At 39.0% G+C, this 20088-nt stretch overlaps 1 protein-coding gene across 1 annotated transcript; it reads left to right on the top strand.

The window, feature by feature from the left end:
* The first annotated feature begins 4589 nt into the window (after window positions 1-4589).
* BLOC1S5 (biogenesis of lysosomal organelles complex 1 subunit 5) lies at window positions 4590-14282 on the top strand. Its single transcript, XM_066187865.1, has 5 exons — window positions 4590-4774; window positions 5980-6062; window positions 8190-8319; window positions 9943-10001; window positions 12198-14282. The coding sequence occupies exons 1-5, from the start codon at window positions 4660-4662 to the stop codon at window positions 12375-12377; spliced, it is 567 nt and encodes a 188-aa protein (XP_066043962.1). The 5' UTR covers window positions 4590-4659; the 3' UTR covers window positions 12378-14282.
* Window positions 14283-20088: the final 5806 nt, after the last annotated feature.

Raw genomic sequence — 20088 nt, 5'->3', positions numbered from 1 at the left:
AAGCTCTACTATTTAGAAATCTGGTTTATATTCTTTCTGATCTGCTAGCATCTTCTCTCTGCATCTCTGCAGGTGATTTATGGTTTATCTGCTATGTTGGATGCAGAAGCTGGGAATAGATTTTTCAAGTAGATTTGCTTGGTATGGCTATAAATTAATTTTACAATTGTATGTATATACAGAATCTTGTAAGAGGGATCTGTAGGCTTATTTGATTTTTTTTTTCCACTTTTAGTTTTTAATCTTATCACCTCTTTAATCTTTGGTGCGTTTCACAGTCTTTAACTTCAAAGTGTAATTGCAATGATGCAGCTGCTTAATGGATTGCTTCATTTAATATTTTCCCCCTAAGAGCAGTATTTCTTCTTTGCATCTATAATTGGATCATGCTGTTGCTGTCCCTGATGGAAATGCCAGGTTTCAGATTCACCATACACCTGAGCACATGCTTACTCACTTGGTAATCTTAATTTTTTTTTATTTATTTATCAAAATTGACTTGGATTACACACAATTTCTTTGTGCTGGAATTTTATTGCAGAAGAAATTAAAGGGGAAATGCCATCATGCACCACTTTTTTTGCTGAGTTTTCAGATTCAGACTGGGCCTTTGTATCCCACCGCTGCATGTCTTGAATGTGAGACGTACTGTACCTCAGAGCCCAGCTCCAGGGTGATATAAGATATCACAGATTTGGAAAGGGGGATCGATTTTATAGCAAGCATTACTTGTTGCTGCTCCGTGCACATTCCTGCAGGCATAGCCTTTATTTTCCACGCTGGTAGTGACTACAGCCAGCACGGCTGCCACAGAACACCGCGTATCCCATCTCTCATTCTGCGGGCAGGCAGGAGGTGACTAATTTTTCATTGTTGCTGCATCTGAAGGATTCCCCTTTCTCCTCCCACACTACCTTGGCCCCTTTAGGAAGATTTTCATCCATTAAACTTTTCCTTCTCTGTTGGAAGAACTAAATCTCTTTCAGCATTTTCAGGCTGGTGATCTAATTTGACAGCTCGTAGGTGATGTCTATTCCTCTTCAAAGAGGCAGGTAGCCCCGGGCTAGCCAGCTGCATTGTGGATTCTGCAGATTTGGCTTGCTGTTCCTGCTGGGTGTCATCTGTCTTCTCAGTCTTGCGGTGGATAATTTTTGTCCTCCCCAGCATCATCTGCCTGAGCAGTTTCTGCCTGGCAGGCCTGTCTGTCCAGGTTGAGCATCAAACACAGTGGCCGCCCAGCTAATGTGACAAGGCACCCCTCCAAAGAGCGCAGCCCCGGGCCTGCTTTGGCCGGCATCAGCATCGCAGCCCGCAAACTTCCAGCCATCACGATCGTGGTCTTGCTCTCCCATCACGGGTGCAGCCCATGGACTTATTCTGCTGGCACAAAGTATGTCCCCCGCCTCGCCCTCTTAAGGGCCGTCGCTCCGATTGCTCCCATCTGGGCAGATGTCTGCCTCAACAGGTTTGGGTTTCCCTGCCTGTTGCCGGCATTTGACTCGGACACCGCCACTTGGATGAAATAATCCTTTAGTGGATTATCATCGCCAGACAGCCTGTGGGGGAAATGACAGGACTCGGCACATTCATCTGAAGATTTTGCAATTCAGAATGCTGCTGATGCTAATGGGAAGTGGCAGAGTGATCCCTAAAAGAGAAAGTGGGTTCCATTGCACGGCAAAAATGACAGAGGTTGTTTAGCCTATCTTCCAAAAAAATACATGATGACTACATATGTTGATTTTCATGCTCCAAGCCATAGCTATTTCCATATTTTTGTGACTTGATGACTACTTTCTACAAACTGACAGGTATGGGGCTCCACAAGTATTGTCTTTTTTATAGCCATCACCTCTTTAAGTCCTCCTTAATTCCTTTAAAATATGTTTTGAAAATAAGCTTGACTGGGCAATGAGAGTAAGCAGGGGAACAAAAAACAAAACCAGGCATAAATACAACAAATAGCATATTCTAAAAAAAAAAAAAAAAAAAAAAAAAAAAAAAAGCAAAACCCAACAATATTCAAACAAAGGAGGATTGGTTTCAGAACAGTAGATGTAGAAACCAATGCAACTATCTGTCACAGGATTTGCCCTTGCTGCAGTCCCATAATTCTGAACCTGACATTAGTCATGATGTAAAAACTGTTTCCTAGAAATGGAGTAGTTACAAAGCCCCTTTAACTACAGCATTTCCTTCTTAACAAATAAAAAGCCAGAGCATAGGGCTTAGAGGGGAAAATAACATGTCTGAGAGGCTATGAAAGGATAGCAGCTAAGCTGGAAAGGGTAAAATTAAGATTTGAACAATTCTAGCCAAAATTAGTAGTGATGATTGAGCCAGATATCCTGCAGATATTAATATATGAGCATGACTGTAATTTACTGGTGATTGTCAAATACTTAGATGTTTTGGATTCAAGTGGAAAAATATAAATACTAATTTACAGGTTGCAATAGGCGGTCACTATCAGGAAAAAAGATAATGTAGGAAGGAACTGTTTTAAAATAATTCTTATATTTACTAATTGCCTAATTAATGTAATACTTACAGACTATGTAACAATGAAGGAGTGAAAAACTATTTTACATTATATATTTATGCTAAATTTAATAATAATGTCAGTTGATGTATTGAACACTTCCCAGTGTAAGATTAATTTTTTATTTAGACAGGTTCCAGCTATATTTTGCCTGATTCGGGGGGAGATTGTTTCAACAAAACCAATTAACTCATTTTTAAGCCTGAGTTTAGAAGATTATAGATATTGTCAAAAAAATCCCCCATATAGTAATTTCCGTGAGCAGTTTCCAAGCTTTTATGATGTGGCACAGGATTTAATAATAGAATTATTTTTTGTGTCAGTTCTAATAGCTTTTAAAAGTCCCTTTTTTTCCTGACCCACACAATTGCTCCTACTTATAAAAGCTATGCAAAAAACGCAAGGGGCAAAACTAATTTCTAATAAAGAATACATACTACTCCTGTTTTCTACTAGTAAACTAGTAATTGTTCCAGCTGAACTGGCACCTTTCTGGTATTCCAGGCAGGAAGGAAGCCTTCAGGACACTGAAGTCTGCAGCAGCTGTAGCAGAATTTGTGTTCCAGTTTATTCTTGATTGACCTTACCAGGACACTGTGAAGTGTGGTATGTATTGCAGATTTATTTTAAAAAGTGTAAAAGAACAAACAAACTTAGATGCAATGGCCTAAACAGAATCTACTTGTTCTAGAAATTAATGAGTTTATTGAGTAGCAGGAAGAAAAAAAGTCACAAAGAGAAGTTAATGTACTGTAATTTATAAGTGGCTGGGAGGGAGGGGAAGTATATTGAAAACACCCTAATGCTCTCACAGAATCACAGAATGGTCACGCTGGAAGGGACCACAGTGGTTCATCTGGTCCAACCTCCCTGCTCAAGCAGGGTCTTCGCAGAGCACTTGGCACAGGATTGCATCCAAAAGGTACTTAAGCATCTCCAGGGAGGGAGACTCCACAACTTTCTGGACATTCTGTTCCAGTGCACTGTCACTTGCACAGTAAAGAACTTCTTCCTTGTATTCAGGTGGAATTTCCTGTGCCTCAGTTTCTGACTGTTGCCTCTTTTTCTATTGCTTGGCACCACCAGGAAGACTTTGGCTCCATCCTCTTGTTACCCACCCCTTAAGATACTGATAGACATTGATAAGGTTCTCTCTCAGTTGTTTCTTCTCAGGGCTGAACAAGCCCAGTTCACTCAGCCTTTCACTCTAAGAAATGCTCCAGCCCCCTAATCAATTTGGTAGCTCTCTGCTGGACCTACTCCAGGAGCTCCTTGTCTTTCTCAGACTGAGAACCTCTCTTGTACTCTGAAATGGCTTTAAAAGAAAAGTACAGAGTTTTACGTCATTTTTGCTTTTTTTTTAATAGAAAAAGAGCAGCAAAAAGCTGTTTGTTTGGGGTTTTTTTTGTAACCTGCGTGTCCAGCAGTTGTTACTCATGTTTGCTGCACCTAGAAGCAAACTGGGTTGCTTAATGTATGCTTAATGCCCCTTACTATAATTTCTGAATCAAGAGAATCAATTGGATTGGAAAAAAACGCTGAGATCATCGAATCCTACCTATGACCAAACACTACGAAGTCAACTAGACCAAGTGCCACGTCCAATCTTTCCTTAAACACCTCTAGGAATGGTAACTCCACCACGGCCCTGCGCAACCCATTGCAGTGTCTAATCACACTTTCTGTGGAGAAATTCCTCCTGATGTCCAGCCTGAACATGCCGACACACCTTGAGGCCATGTCCTCCTGTCCTGTCGCTGGTTACCCAGGAGAAGAGACCGACCTCCCCCTTGGCTACACCCTTCCAGGCGTCCGGAGAGAGCAATAAGGTCTCTCCTGAGCCTGCTCTGGCTCAGGCTAAACACCCGCAGCTCCCTCAAGCCGCCTCTCACAGACGTGCCCTCCAAGCCCGCCGCCCTTCTCCGGAGCCGTACGAGTCTCTGCCCCGCAGCCGCAGCTCGGGGAGGGTTCGGGGCTCCTCGGGGGCGGCTCCCGCGGCCGGCGCGGCGCGATGACCTCACGGCGCGGCAGCGGGCCTGGCGGAAGCTCTGCAGGAAGCCAGGCCGGGGCAGGGCCGGGGCGGCCCGGGCTGCGCTGCCCGGGGGCCGCCGAGCGCCATGAGCGGGGCCGGCCCCGCGTCCCCCGCCCGCGGCGCCGCGCCCGCCCCGCCGCCCGCCGACAGGAGACGGGACTCTCCGGCCGCCGGGTCCCCTATCCAGCCCATCATAAAGGGTAAGGAGGGAGCGGTGCGGGCCCCCGGAGATGCCGAGCCTGCTGTGTAAGCTCGCGGCAGCGGCGGAGAGACGGCCCAGGGGCCCCGGGAGCGGCCGGAGTGTCCCGGGACCCCCCGGGACCGATCCAGCTCTCTGGGATTCCAGCGCCCTCCATCCCTCTGAGGTTCGGCGGCGTGTGCTGAGGTTTAAAGCTGGACACCTGGGAGGCTTAGCTGGCTTTCGTTTCTCTGAATTAGAAACCAAGGTGTCTCTGTGGATTTTTTTCGGGGAGCCGAGTCGGCCACCGAGGCCTTTGCCACGAGCAAGGTGTTTCCTGGGAAGCTCTTACTTTTGGTCTTGATCTCCCAAGTTTTGTCCTGGTTAATCCGTACACAAAAGCGTTTGGACTGGGGAGTGGTTTAGCCCGTGCTTTATTTACTACAGCCACGACTTTCCCAAATTTCTGAATAATCGGTCTGCACCTTTTTGAACGGGATGGGATTCAGGGTGTAGAACCAACACGGGTGGATACAGTAGAGCCACAGGGCAGGCCCATCACCTGGGGCAGGAGAAGGCATCCTTTAGATGGCAGTGCCACCTTAAAGCCTTTTTTTTGGGACTACGTTGTGTATTTCTTGAAACAGCATTTGCTATACTCTCACAGTGCTTTTGAATTCAGCAGGCTTTTTCTTTGTGACAGACAAGCCTGTTTCTCTGCACATACTTAGGTAGTAATTACTCTTTTCCAACACCAAATTTCAAGTCTGGCCCTAGAATACAAGAAAATGCTGACAGATTTCCTTTGTAGTGAGGATTATTCCTGTCTCTTGCTGCAAAAGACTCCCACACTTACTCTGTGGATCTCTGTCAAGCTGCAGCGTTTAGTTCTGTTCTTTTACCAGCATTTACAATCAGATACAGAAGCTGTACTGAGCAGAAAGAGGATTGAGCCGAAGGGTGCTGAGCTGCAGAGGAAAACATCCACCTTCACAAAAAGGTGTCTTTGGCATGTGGAGTGCTGGTTCGTTGTGTTTTATCTAAGCTGGTGGTTTGCTGGATAGATAGGTCACCCTACGAAATCTGTTCCGGTGCTCTTTTGGTTTTGTAGGTACTTAGTGAGCAACAGTCCTTCCTCACAGTGAGGTCTAGTGTGCTGCCTCTGTTGTGTAGCCTGGTTTAAGAGTGAGAGAAAAACTAAAATTCTGGCTTCCATTAATCTTCTAGATGTTGGGGAAGTCTATTCAAGACTGCTGGATCACCGACCAGTAATTCAGGGAGAAATACGTTACTTTGTTAAAGAATTTGAAGTAAGTATTTGTATCTTATAGGATGCTGGCACTGTCTGAAATGTTGAACAGCTTTAGCATCTTTTTAGATATCATAGTAGGTACGTAACTTTCTTCAAAAGGGCTTGACATGGATTTTTCTTCCTTAAATTACACACCTGTAGTATACGTCTGCATCTTTAGCAAACAAGGCAGTAAATTTTCTTTTAAAACTTTTGAAAAGAACGTGTGGTTTTTCGGGGTTTTTTTTTCCCTGCAGAAGACTGGCAAGAATATTGATGTAGGAGAATAATGTAGTCCTAACATCTTAGAGAAGTCCAGATGGTTCAAGGAAAGTATTGTTGGCCAGTGTAAGTTTATATCTCCTTGAGAAACTGCTTTATGTCTCAGCTGGGTTCAGCTACCACAGTTACATTTTTATTTTCTTTGATTTTCGTTATGCAAGAGAAAGTGAAACTACTGGAAGAGAAGAGGAACACTTTGTGCAAAGTAGTAAAATCATTAAAAATTGAATAACTGTTATTTGATTGGCTGCAGATAAGGCTAAAGTACTGAATGTGTAGAAGTGTTTATATACAGCTTTGCCTGGAAACTATTATTTGGTTTCCACAAGATGGCAGCAAAAGTTTAGAAAATTTGAATCCTTTGCCAGGAGAAGGCTGTTTCTCTATAGATTTTCCTTCTTACAGAATGTGGAATTTAAACATGTAACTGAAAATGCAGTTACACCTCCAAATTCCAGTATGCAGACCTGATTTGAATGACATTAAAATGTCTTGCCCCCTCACCCTCCCCAACCTAGATTGTAGCTTATATTTCAAGCAGATGTATTTTGTCTCTGCTGGTTTAGCAAAATCGGGATATGAAATAAACTCTCATCAGATCTGTATCATCTAAGCTTGAGAGTCATAAGAAATTATTTATTTCCTCTGCTTTCCCTAACTAAGCTATAGGATACAGTAAGTAATTTTAAATGTCATTCCACGGGAAGGAAAATACTAAACTCGTGGACAAAAGTAGAACTTATCCTTGGGTTGATAATTCATATATTTGTCTCATTTAACCTGAAGTCTTGTTTTTTTTCTTAGGCAGATTTAATATATTCTTATATCTTTTATTGAAATTTAGTTACTGGTTTATACTTGTATGAGGGGAAAGTAGCAAAGTAGAGGATTGTTTAAATTTTTGCAATTTAGAATTCCTTTTAAGTGGGCTCAGGACCACTGGCACCCAAAAATTCCACTTGTTTCTAACTTTGAGATATGAGATACTTTTTGGTTGTAGTAGGACGTGTGCTTATGCTTTCAATGATCAGCACGTAGTGTGCTAGGAATGGAGATTTGCACTCAGGGAATCTGAAGCCTGTTTAATTAAGGAGTTGTACTTGTCTGTGCCTCTGTTTCTGAAGCTTTAAAATGGGTGTGGTGATCCCTGTCCCACTTCATGTGATAAAGTATTTTTTGTTTATGTAGAATTTTTATCTAAAGTAAAATGGCGGTGAAGTTCAGAGTGGAAGTAGTTCTGTGGCTTCAGAAAAATATATATTTTATTTTAATTTAGACAATAAAACAAGATCCTGCTGTACTTGTAATTAGTCATGATCAGTAGTGATCTAGAAGAACTGCCTCTTCAGTCAGCTGTGTTATATTACTTTTTAGTCAAATTCATTGCCTTACTTCAGTTTAAACAATTTTCCTTGCATTGTTTTCACCTCCTGCTATACTAAATGTGGAGGGTCAGATATCAAGCAAGCAGAATCACTGCTGTGTTATTTCTCAGTAACCAATTGAGTTATAAATATGAAATGCTTTCAAGCTCTGTTTTTCTCTGTTGTTTTAGAGATGCTGTAAATTATGTATAGAAGACAGAACATTGTTTCCCCATGGTGTGTAAATAGTTAATACTGTTTTTTCTCACAAGGGCCAGAGGAGTTATTCAAAGGATTTTTGTATTTTAATGTAAAGAATGGATGATTGCTCGCTATTTTTGGCGATTTTATCTATCTTGTTAAATAAATAGAGTAACACTTTAGTAGACAGGAGTCTAGTCTTTGAGATGAAGATATTAGTTTATCAACTGGGATACCATCTTTAATTTGTGAAGTGGAATTCCTTGCTAGCCACTCACTTTCTTTCATTTTTGTGGCAGGAAAAACGTGGCCTCCGAGAACTGCGAGTACTGGAAAATCTAAAACACACCATCTTTGAGACAAATGAACGTGTTCTTCCAAAGTGTGAGCAGGCAATGCAAGACAATCTGAGTGAAACTTTCAAGAAATGTAAGCAGGCTGCATCTCATTGCTCTTGATGCATCATTTTGAGGTGTACTTTAAATAGTTTGGATTCAAAATATGACTTGTTAAAAAATTATCATGCTTGGGTAGTTTTCTATTCATGTGCTTTGTTCTCACTTCTGTGCAACTTTAAAAGGGAAACAACAGGGATGTTTTTTGATATGTAGTAGTTCAGTCAATCAGCTCTTGCTAAGGTTACATTAAAGTTTGTTGTTGATTTAAGTAGAAGCTGTTTCAGCTCATTCTTTTCCTATTCACTTGGAAATAGTGCTCCACATTGACTAAAGCCATGGACAAAATTTCAGTTTCCTGGTTTCCTGCAGGCATGCTGTGGTGTGACCTTCAAGTTTCTAATTTTCCCACAGGAGTGCATAATACTATCTTCCATCACTTAAAACTTACTGCTGTATAGCTATGAAATTTATTATTATTCAGTCACAAATTGGGAAGTAATAGTAATTGCATGCTATGTTTCATCCTTATCTTATTAATGTATTTCTTTACTGCTCAGATTTTAAAAGAATGTTTGAAATTTGTACTAATTTTAAGTGTTCTTTTTTTTTCTTACTGGTTTAGCAGGATGGCTTCTTCAAAAGAGATTTTAAGAGAGTGTGGCTACACAGCTTTAGCTGCCAAATGTATGCAGTTGAAACATGCCGCTGTGGGTTTTGTTACAATTTATGTGTGGCATGTTGTATAAGCATTTCATTTCCTGTAACTTACTTACATGGCATCTGGCATATGCAGAATAGCAAATGGTAGATGGTGCTTTACACACCAAAAACACTGAAACTTAAAATTTAGTTATGCAAATAAGGCATCTTAATACCATTTAACTGGGGTGAGCCTTCAGTGCTGCTCCCTGACTTTCTAATGGCCAGCTGTGCAGTACATCTCCAGTAGACTCCCAGAATGGCTGAGGTGGAAAGGGACCTCTGGAGGTCATGTCCAACCTCCCTGCTCAAGCAGCAGCAGCTTGAGCCAGTTGTCCAGGACTGCATCCAGTTGCTGCTTGGGAAATCAGTGTATTTAATTGTGTGTTAAAATTAGGTGTTAAATAAGTTAGGGGGGAAAACGTGTGTAGGAAGGAATACAGTTCCTGTTTCTATTGACAAGTTTTCCCAGGCTTAGTCTGGGAGAGAAGAGATGGACTTCAGCATAAAGATGTACATGTGGAGTCTATGCACAGCTGTTGGGGAAAAAATAAGTAAAAAAAAAACCCAACTAACTAAAACATAGAGTTTGGTCATCTGTTTCTACTTACTGGCTTGAGAGTAGTTTTTGATGTCTTCTGAGGTGCTGAGTAGCACACTCCAGCTCATCAGCAGCACTAAGAGTGTGGACGCAAGAGGACCTCACTGCCTTCCTGCTTTCGGCTTCTAGAACATACAAAGGTTGAATTCTGAAATAAGCCTACTTATTTTTATAAGTGTAAAAGTTGTAAGTGTAAAGCATTTTCTGCAAGTGCAGGTGACTTTTGGGCAGAGTTAAATAATGCAGTGGGATATAATCTTCAGCTTGCAACACCCTCACATCTTCTAAGTCCCTTTCAGGCAAGTTTCTTTGATTTATGGCAGCAGATTGATCTACTGCAATTTGTTGTTTCAGTGCAAGCTGCCAACGCTATGATCCATAGACTCCAAGAGAGGGAGTATGAAGCAAGAAAGGTAAAGGATGGATGGATAGATTTTTATTTTGTGATCCAAGAATCTTGTGTTTCACAGCAAGTTTGTCTGCCTTCCGTATCGCAAAACTTAAAAACATATTTTTCTGTACTTTATATACTTGCAGTAAAACTTCTTGTGGGGTGATTTCTGCACTTATAAAATGTACACTGCAAAGTTAATGGATCTAGCTAACTCTTTCTACAATCTCCTTATATATGGAAACTATTTTTTTTATTTCCTTTGCTTTATTTTCCCTCCTAGCTCAGACTATAACATTTGTCACATACAGGGAAAGCTTAAATATAAAATAGCTTATTTTCTGTGGAACAAAAAACATCTACTAACCTACCAGAATGGAAATGTAAATCTTTCCTAGTTTGCAGAGAACATTGACCATATTATATATATTGCTTGTTGAAAAGGAAGTGTTTTTTTTCACTTGTGGATGGGTTATTTAATGAAGGGCTATATTATAGGAACATGCGAATCATTGGAACCCTTTCAGTTGGCTACTCTTTGCTTATTTGAAATACATGTGCTCTGAATCTAAAACCTGGAAAATTAAACAAGAAATTAGTTTCATGTATTCCCATTACTACTTCTTTATTGTGTTCCTGTGTTATCTCTTTACTTGCAAAATGCTCTTGATAATAATTTAGTTCAGGAAAAACCAAAGACGTTTCCATGGCCATCAAGCAAAACAGGCTGTGCATCAATGGATGTAAACTGATAGTCATGTTTTTCTTTCCTCTTTTGCAACTGATGAAGATGGGCAGTCCAGTTGCAGTTGAATACTGGTGCTGGGCAAATAGCACATGTCTGAGCACTGACAGAGTTTGCTTGTGTCTGACACTAGAGTAGATACTCAGAGGCAGGAAATTCTCTACAGTTCTGCTACTGTTTGTTTGAAGTAAAACTTTAATAAGAAATTTATTACTTAGAAAATGAACAGTCAGTAAGAATGGTGACTATTCTTTTTAAAAAATATTAGCTGTATGTTTCCACTCTTTCTTTCTTTTAATATGTAGTGGAAGAGTAGCATTTCTTAAGATTTGTATGGTGAGGCTTTTTGGCTTGAAACTTTCTGAATTGGAGTAGTAACATGTAGGTAACTTTTTTAAAAATATAGGTAAAAGTTGTCTTTGTAGTGCAGCCACTTGAGGAAAAATACCTTGGTTTTCTGAAAAAATTATGTTCTGAAAAAATAATAAGATTCTGGCTGAATGTTGTATCAGGTTTGGGAAGGTGATGTGTAACTGTGTCAAAAAGTGTTGGAAACACCAATGTTTCAAGACCCATTGAATACAAACTAGTGTACCAGTCAAACTGTTAGTGTGCACTGGGTGCATTTTGTCAGTAGATGTTACTGTATCTGTTTCAAACAAAATGGATCTTGGTGTGATGATGTTAAAGTGTATCAAAGGCTGCACTGAAAAAAGTCCTGTATTTAGCCCGTGCTGTGTGATCTTGAAGAACAGCAGAGTGTTTCAGAATACATAAATGGTTTCCCAGTGCCTTTAGTTGACAAAAATGCTGTGCAGAGGAAACAGTCATTGCTGATACACTGAAAAGGAAAGGGGCTAAAAAAGGAAAAAGGATTAATCCTCTGTTCTGCTGGGAGATGGAGCAAATGGAAGAACAACTGCCTAGATTTATTTTGGCTTCTGCACATGTAATATAAGGGGGCCAGACTGTCAATACAGCTTGCAAGCAATCCACAGAAATACACTGCATTTTGTCATGTGCATTGGGTGTGTGTATGATTTCTTTTTCTAGATATCTAGACATTTTAATTTTTTTTTTCAAGATAAGATAGTGAATGGAATTAGACTTAGCAGAAGCCAAGCAGTAGGAAAGTATGAGGGGAAAAATAACTTATTTATAAAGAAAGACATTAATCACAGTGAGAGCTAGCTGGCTAAAGCAAAAACACTAGCTGCCAGTTTCAAAACATTTAATCTCTCTGTTGTTGTATTTTATAGAAGTAGCATCATTGCTAACACAATCACGTTAATAGTATTGCAGACATATTACCACTGGGATTGGCTATACAAAAATAAATGTTTTCTTTTTAGTTTCCCCTTTCCATATGTTTTCTTGCCACTTTCCAGACAATTTAACATTATGTAGCCCTCATTAAGCCCCTCTTTTAGTGTGGAAATGATTATTAAAAACTTCATATTTTCCTCCTGTCAGCTTCAGGCAGACAAGGTGATGGCTCGTGAAGAGAAGTGCATTGCCCACTGGGAGGAGTTCATGAAAGAACAGCAGAACAAACGTGCAGAGGTGGACGAAGAGCACAGAAAAGCCATGGAGCGCCTCAAAGAGCAGTATTCTGACATGGAGAAGGAACTGGCCAAATATGTCTCTTTTTAAGACCTTTTTTAATAATGCTGGATTTGTGCCATGCTCAGTTGCTTCTGACTTAAATTGAGGTTCTTTTGGAAAGCTGAAGCTGATAGGAAAAAAGGAGAATTTCCTCTACAGGCTTGGGATGGGAAGAAAAGGTTTGCATACTTTCAACTTAAGTGCCTATCTATGGTTTTTGGTTCATGGCAGGTGGAATGCCAGTATTTCTTTGTTGGAAGGTGGAACTGAAAGTTGTGTGACTACATCAGCTCAGGGAGTTGCAAACTGGAGTTCTCTCCCGTCTACAGAGTATCGTATCATTTGGGAAAACAGAGACTAATGTAATATCAACTATCCTGGTGTGCAGCCATGGCCCTTTCCCAAAAAGTAGGTTAATAGATTCCAGCCATAGTTAGCTGAGAATTCACTGGGAAAACTCTATATTCTGCTTGTAGGTTTCAAGAAAAGAAACTTGTCTTATGGAATATTTTACTTTGAAGAGTAACCAGTGAAAGATCTCAACAGAGTTTTAAATCTAATTGTAATTCAAACTTTTGGGTTGTACATTCAGTATTATGAAGTTGCAATTTGAATGGTTTTTGTAAACGTAAAAATCGTACAGTAAGCTTGGTCAACAATTCCTTTTTTCTTCCTCCCTGTAAATGTCTCAGGCCTCTCTTTTTAAGCTTTACTGTTCTAAGCAAAGCCAAAACCAGCTAAAAAGGTGGTCATGAGAAGCATATCAGTCTTTGTATTAGCTTTGTAGCTAGTACAGTTTTACCTTAAATATTTGGCATGCTGTTGGTTTACTTAGGATAAGCTTGTCAGAAGTTTATGAAGCAATTGAGGTAAGATTTTTGTTTCTTTATCAGCATAACAAATGAGCAGATTAGTGGTTAAATGCCTGTAGTACTGATCTGCTTTCTTAACCAACTTTTACAGCGTATGTGAAATATGCTCCTGCACTGCTTTCCTTTATCCCAAACTTGCAGTTACCAGCAGTGTAACTGAAGAACTTAACTTAATCAGTTCATTAACCAAGGAAAATGAGACATAGTACCTTAATGAAATTTGCTGCAAGCTAACCGTTAGTGCAGGAAATATCTTTCCATAATTTAGCTGGTGTCCGATGTAGAATGGAAACAGGTAAAAATAAACAGAATTTATGCTTTACCTGTATTGCAGCAGTAATACACCAACAAGGGTTGCTTGTGTAGGTTCATGGCTTGGTTTCAAGGCTCTATTCCTGGCAGCATGTTGATAGTGTGATTAAAGTTAGCAGAGGAGATGGAATAAGTATTTGAGATTTCTTTCAATAACACTGAATTCCTGCCAAGCTGCTCTGCCTGCTACCATAGGCCCAACAGCTTCATCAATCATCATCGTGTATCTAGACTGCAAAGAGGATTTGCCAACACTGGGGCACACTGGAATGTTGTTAATTCTCTGTTCTGAATGGAAAAAACATAGATGTCTCAAAAGGATCACACATGAAAAACAGGAAAGCCTCTTTTGGAACAAATCCTGTTTCTGAATAGAGGGGAACTTCTGTAATATTTCTCAGCATGTGTACCCGTGATGAGTGTTGTAACTAAGCTCAGACTTTTCATTTAAAAAGAAAAAATTAGTTCTTGCCTGTCTTTAGAATTGGGTGTGGAATAGTTTTGTTTGGAGCACAGACTGGAAGTGGATTCTCTTACCAGATTATTTGATGTATATGTGCTCAAAGCCCAAATATCTTTGTAACAAAATGCATTTAACTGCCTACTGAATTAATTTTTATTTTTGCACTGATAATTTTTATTAGATATCTAATTAACTAATGCACTGGAGCTGTAGATTTTAGTATTTAATCAATTTGGAGGCTCATAAGCAATGATGCAAGTGTTTTAAGTTGGATATTCACTGGAAAATAAAGTGGTATTTCCAAAACCTGGGATGTGTGCTCCAGATTTTTTGGAAAGCTTCTTAAGTACTAACACTGAAAATGTGTTCCTCTTTCAGAATGTTTTATGCTGAAGAATCTTTTATGCTGGAAATCATTTGAAAGCACACTTCTTCAAAATCTGTCTAGCTCTTGGTCACTGTTATTCGTTGTGGGGACTAAATGAAAAATATTTGTTCCTGAAATAATTTCATTTAGTAACTTTCACCTTTTTGGCATGATATGCTGTAAGTACTCGTAAATGCTTAATCATCTTTGAAGCAACTTGCCAACATTTGTAGGAAAAACTGTTTTTCTGTCCAAATGCTTAAAAAAATCTCGACCAGTACCTGATGTGTCCAATACTAATATGTCTGACTGATAAAGAAAGATTCCCATCTTCAACATTTTTTAATCAAAGTGGTACTGTGTCCTGTGTGGACACAATAGTTCACCACAGTGCAGCTTTCTTTGCAAAATTCAAGTTTTTGTTATTCACAGTCTCAGCTCTTTGGGAGAAATAGAAAAATCAATGGTTTAATAGTTGGTTTTATGCCATTGGTGCACGAAGGACGTTTCACCTTATACTTACAATTTTACATGACTGAACTCCATAGCTCTAAAAATCTTGAGGATTTATTTAATCCCTGTTAAACCTGATAGAAGTTTCCGTTGGATTCCAGTTGGAGTTGAAATCAAGGTCCTCAATATTAAGTTAACTTCAAGTATGAAAGGTGAGTTTTGCAATCTGTCTTCATACCAGACTATGTGTATAGCTTTTCACTTTACTTTTAGTCCTGCTTATTTAGCTGAACTGTTTTTTGGAACCGAAAGTGGAGTTGGGTGTCATGTAACCACTGGAATGTTTTCTTAGTCTTTCTATTCTAATGAACACATAGAAAGAAGCTGGTGTCTTCCTTGGAACTGCTGTATGAAACCTGCCCCTGCTGTATTTAGGAGAAGTAATAAACTGGGGAGCTGGAGAGGTATTTAAGGGTTTGGGGATTTTTTTAACTGCCTTACACTAAAAATGAACCTGTGGGCTGTTCTACTTGGAATGAGTTATATCTAAGGCCTACCACATTGTTTTAACCTTAGGAATGAGAGAGAATGCTGATTTGTATGCTCTTCCTGTTTCTTTCTATGGTGACACTGGCTAATACTTCCAATAGAAAAAGTATATCATTACAACTGGAACATCACATCTTCTCTAATAATCTGTGGCTTGTTAGATCTTTCCTCAAAAATTGTGGGATTTTTCAGAAGTCAAACTATACAGCAAACACATGGCATAATCAGCCAGTGAATTAGTTCACTGCTGAGTTGAAAAATGTTTAATACATCTCAAGGATGTGGATTCTGAGGTTGACAGAAGTTCCCCAGCAGGTGTCAGTGTCGTCTGGAAAAGAAGCTGGAGGAAGCCTGGTTTTATACGAGCTATGAAATGTAAATGCAGCTGTTCAGTTGTAACACAGTGTTTTGTAAGTAAAAGATGTTTTGTGAATAAGCTGCGTACTTTTAAATATGAAAACTGGCAGTAGCACTGGCCCCATTAGAACAGGACAGTTACACTTCTTTATGTAACATGCGATGGTGAGAACAGTGTTGTCTGCAGTTCTTTTGCATTCTAATTAAAATTTATTATAATCGGAGATTGGACTCAAGTGTTGGAGATTAGAACTTTTAAGACCTGCATTCTTACTACTGTTGGTTTTAGTGGAACAGGTTTTCTGAAGGTGTGATTCAAAAATTTAAGCTTATTGAAGGAGATTGTTCCATAAAAAGGAAATGGGATCTTCTGCAAATAATATTTGTGAACAAAATTACTGTACTACACATTTGTGAAACAGGCCAGTTGTTTTAATTGCTTATAGTGAAATTAACTTCTCAAAGCATTAAAGCTGCAGTAGGCCCCTTGCTGTTGGTCAAGCTTCTGATCTGTGTATAAAGGTGCAGAAGAATTTGCAGGAAGATGGAATTGAAGCAGCTGTAGTAGGATGTTAATGATTAACATAACTTTAATAAATATTTTACTCAGAGACTGTTCAAAAAACCCAAATTATGTAGACACTTAAAAGCAAAGCAGAGGTCAAAATCATCAGAATCTATTTTGAAGCAATTAACAAAGGAAGTTTTCTAAGGGTTGAAAGAAATCTTGTAGAGATACATTACTCCACATCCATGTACCTTCCGGTTCTGCAGAGTGTACAGTTTTGCATGCAGCACCTTGGCAGTTTTATATATAAGCAATGAGCGAAGTAGGAACAAATTTACTCAAGACAATGCTGAGCATTAGAAAGAAGAAAATTGCAGAAGTCCTGCTAGGGTGTAAAACTGTAGCTTTGAAAATCCAGGCTCAGACTTGTAATTTCTAACTAGAAATCATTTAGAACTATGCCATCTTATATGCTTTGTCTGGGCAAAAGCAGAACATAGATGGTTCAGATTTTTATTTAACATCATTTTGTAGATGGTGAAGAAAAGGACAACGCTTTCACGATGAGCTTTTGAGACAACTGTACTGAAGAGTGGACAATATTATATGTTAAAACTTTTATTTAAAATAAAATTTTGCCTTTTCTCAGTCTTCCCCAATAATGACTCACTGGGTGGATTTAAGGTGACCTGCAATTGAGTACATATATATTTCTTTATTATTTTTCTTTCTTATCAGACATTGCATTTAATGTGATGTAATGGAATTTAGTGGGAAACAAAACACTGTTTATGGCTTTTGCTTGGTACTCATTACTAAGGTTTTGAGATGGACATATTCTATAAATTTTTCCAGCATTTCATGACATATGGCCCCAATATTCTTTAATCTGGGGGAAAAAACCCACCCTTATTCTTGCTGCAGTAAATGTTGCAGGAACTGGATAAGCATTTTTACTTGTCTTTGAATTAATTGTAAAATAAATTTGCAGTCTTGATTTGGAAGGCTTGAGGGGTGGTCCCTAGTCAGTGCTTTCCCAAACTAGGATATGCAAAAACACCTCTTGCTACAACGTGTTCTGGAATATGCACAGCACTTTTCAGTAGCTTTAGCCTTGGGAAATTTAGTTTAGGATTGCTTGAGGTCAAAGGAAGTCCTTTATGAGTGGACACAACTTTGTCCTTTCCAGATGTTTTTAGCCCTCATTAAATAAATTCCGGTTCCTGAAAATCCCCTCTCCAGATGGCTCTAATCATGTTCCAATATTTACTATGCCAACTAGAAACCTTCTAAGCTGAATTACATAAATAGGAAATATTGTGTATCCTTCTAATGTACTGATTTGAAAGAAAATTGAGCATCATTTATTTACTAAACAATGAATGTTCAAAATCGTAAAGTAGAATTACAGTAGTATGCCTAGGTAGCAGCGTGTTTTCAAACACATTAGCTTTTGGAATCCTAAGTAAGAGTTATCTATCAAGCTCTCAAAGTCCTAAGGATTCAAAAATTTTTTAGAATAAGCGGCCTCCAGTATGTCACCAGATACAATCCACAGAGTGGAAAAATTTTCTGGAATCAAGAAGCACTTGAAGCTAACAAGACTGTGATATTTGTGTCTTGAGCAAGTTTTGAGATGCTCATTTTATCAGCCAGTGTGATGGATTTGTTGTCTAGGGCACCTTGTACAGAATACAAATACTGCACAGCACTTTTCTCCCATTTTAACAGTTTTTTGTGTACCCATGTATCCAGGACAAGTGGGCCTAATCACTGGCTACCATCTCTGGTTGTAAAAAATACTCAAAAAACCAAAACACCAAATCTCAAAATAAATGTGCATGTACTAAATAAATAAATAAATAAATATTGGGATAACCAGGATGTATTGTGTTTTGAAACTCTCTTGCAGCTGTGACTTGCAGATGGTACAGCAAATGCAATTTCCTTTTAAACATCCACAGGCAGATAGAATATTATGTAATAAAGCTATCTAATTATTGACTTTCGTTTCTTAGTCAGATGTTGAGGTAGAGAGAAGATGGACGATGCAGCCCACTACATCAAGTTATTGTACAGTTTGTATTTGCCACTGAGGTGGTCACCATAAGCAAATGCAAAAATCTTCCTTCAGTTTGTTTGTAGAGGATACAAGCCCTCGAGAAATGTGTGGTGGTCAATCTGGAGCATGGAAAGTCGTAACAGAGTTTCTGCATGCTGTCCCTTAGTCCTTAAACCCCACTCCCTTAGAAGAAAAAGTATATCCTTTCCAGGCCAAATTTTACTTTAATCAAAAATTAAATTTAAATTCAAAAACAGTGTTAAATTTTCACCATTATCTTGAGTCAAAATAAAGAAAGAGGTTCAAACTGAGCCCTTGTTCTTACAAGTTTCAGTCCTCATTATATTTTGCCTTTGACAGGTAACTGGACTAAGACCACATACCTCTGTGAGGAGGTTATCCAGCAGCCATTGTGTCAGTGCTACTGTAGGTCATTGCCTCAGTGTTCTCCCTTTGAAAAGGCTGCCATAAAGAGAGACTTTAGCTGAAAACTATTTCCAAATAATTTTCACACGGTAAGGAATTATTCTTCATATGTGATGTGATTTCCACGTGCACCTTCCTTCTGCTTTCAAGTTCCCAGGCTGGTTTGTCCCACAGAATCCAATAAAGAAAGTGTAATTTCTCCCTAGGGTCTTTTCTGGTCATGCTTGATATCACTTAACATAATGAGCTTTTTACTCTCACATCATAAAAGGTTTTGTTTGAAATTTCTCTTTTCTTGTACTTCAACAAAAAGTGTTGCTTACATTCCTTCTAAAGAATGCTCTGAGTTATGTGAAATGTGTACATGTTGTCTGGGCCAACCCCTTATCTCTGCCAGATTCAAAAAGTCTGGTTCAGTACAGTGATTTAGGCTGCATGTTTTTATTGTGTTTTGTTTCTTTTAAAAATATGTATGTGTGTGTCTTGTTAAAAAACATTGCTGCCCCCGTCTAGGAACAATGCAACACTCACATCATTTCCTGAAAGAATGGAGTTGGAAGGCAATTATCTACTCACCAAACAGGCTAAAACAACAGTTCCTGATATTCTTCTCAAATATTTCAACTTCCCAGGAATCCGGAAAAAATAATTCCATGAGACGGTGTTATGAATGAAGGTATGACATTTCAGTTTCCTTCGCTTGGAATCAGACATCCAGAGGTAATAAATTACCACGTGCTTGGCACTGCTAGGAGGGGGGCCCGGCTGTGGCAAATTGTTTTTCTTCAGAGCAGGAACAATGAAGTGCTTTTACATTCACTTTTGTCCAGTGACAGGCAAAGGCTTCTTTCTTAATGAGCTTTCGTTGCAATCACATGAATTACACAGAGAAGGAACAGGAACCTGATGGCAAAGCACCTTGAATCAAATTTATTTAGAGATAAAAAAGTACAATAAAGCCCTTTTTTTTGCCATTTTATCTCTGTAAAGCCAGTGACACGGTCTCTGAAATGTGCTGTACCAGGAAAACATATGGGGAAAAAAAAATGACAAAGCATTTTTACCTCTTTCTTACGCATCTCAGCGAGTGCAATTTTTACTAGCATTATCTCAGTCCAGTTTCTGTCACTCTGAAATTACTACATCTGCTTTTTGTGTTCATTTTATGCCTTTTTGTTTTGTCTTATTAATGCTTTTTAATATTAGTAATGGCTTTTGCAGGTTAATCTTCAGTTTACTCATTAATTTGTGTTTGACTAGGTCTTAGAGGGGATTGCAATTTGGATTGTATGATAGACATTATACTGGCATACAAAAAAATGAAATGCTGCTCCTGGGAAAAGAGCTGATGCTCTTGATGTTTGAAGAGCTCCCTTTACGTGTTTAATAG

This window comes from Chamaea fasciata, unplaced genomic scaffold, assembly GCF_029207755.1.
Source record: "Chamaea fasciata isolate MVZ Bird 193981 ecotype frontalis unplaced genomic scaffold, bChaFas1.0.hap1 SCAF_1, whole genome shotgun sequence".
NCBI lineage: Eukaryota > Metazoa > Chordata > Aves > Passeriformes > Sylviidae > Chamaea > Chamaea fasciata.
Note: the sequence above shows the minus strand (reverse complement) of the source record. Positions and strands in the feature narration are given on the sequence as shown.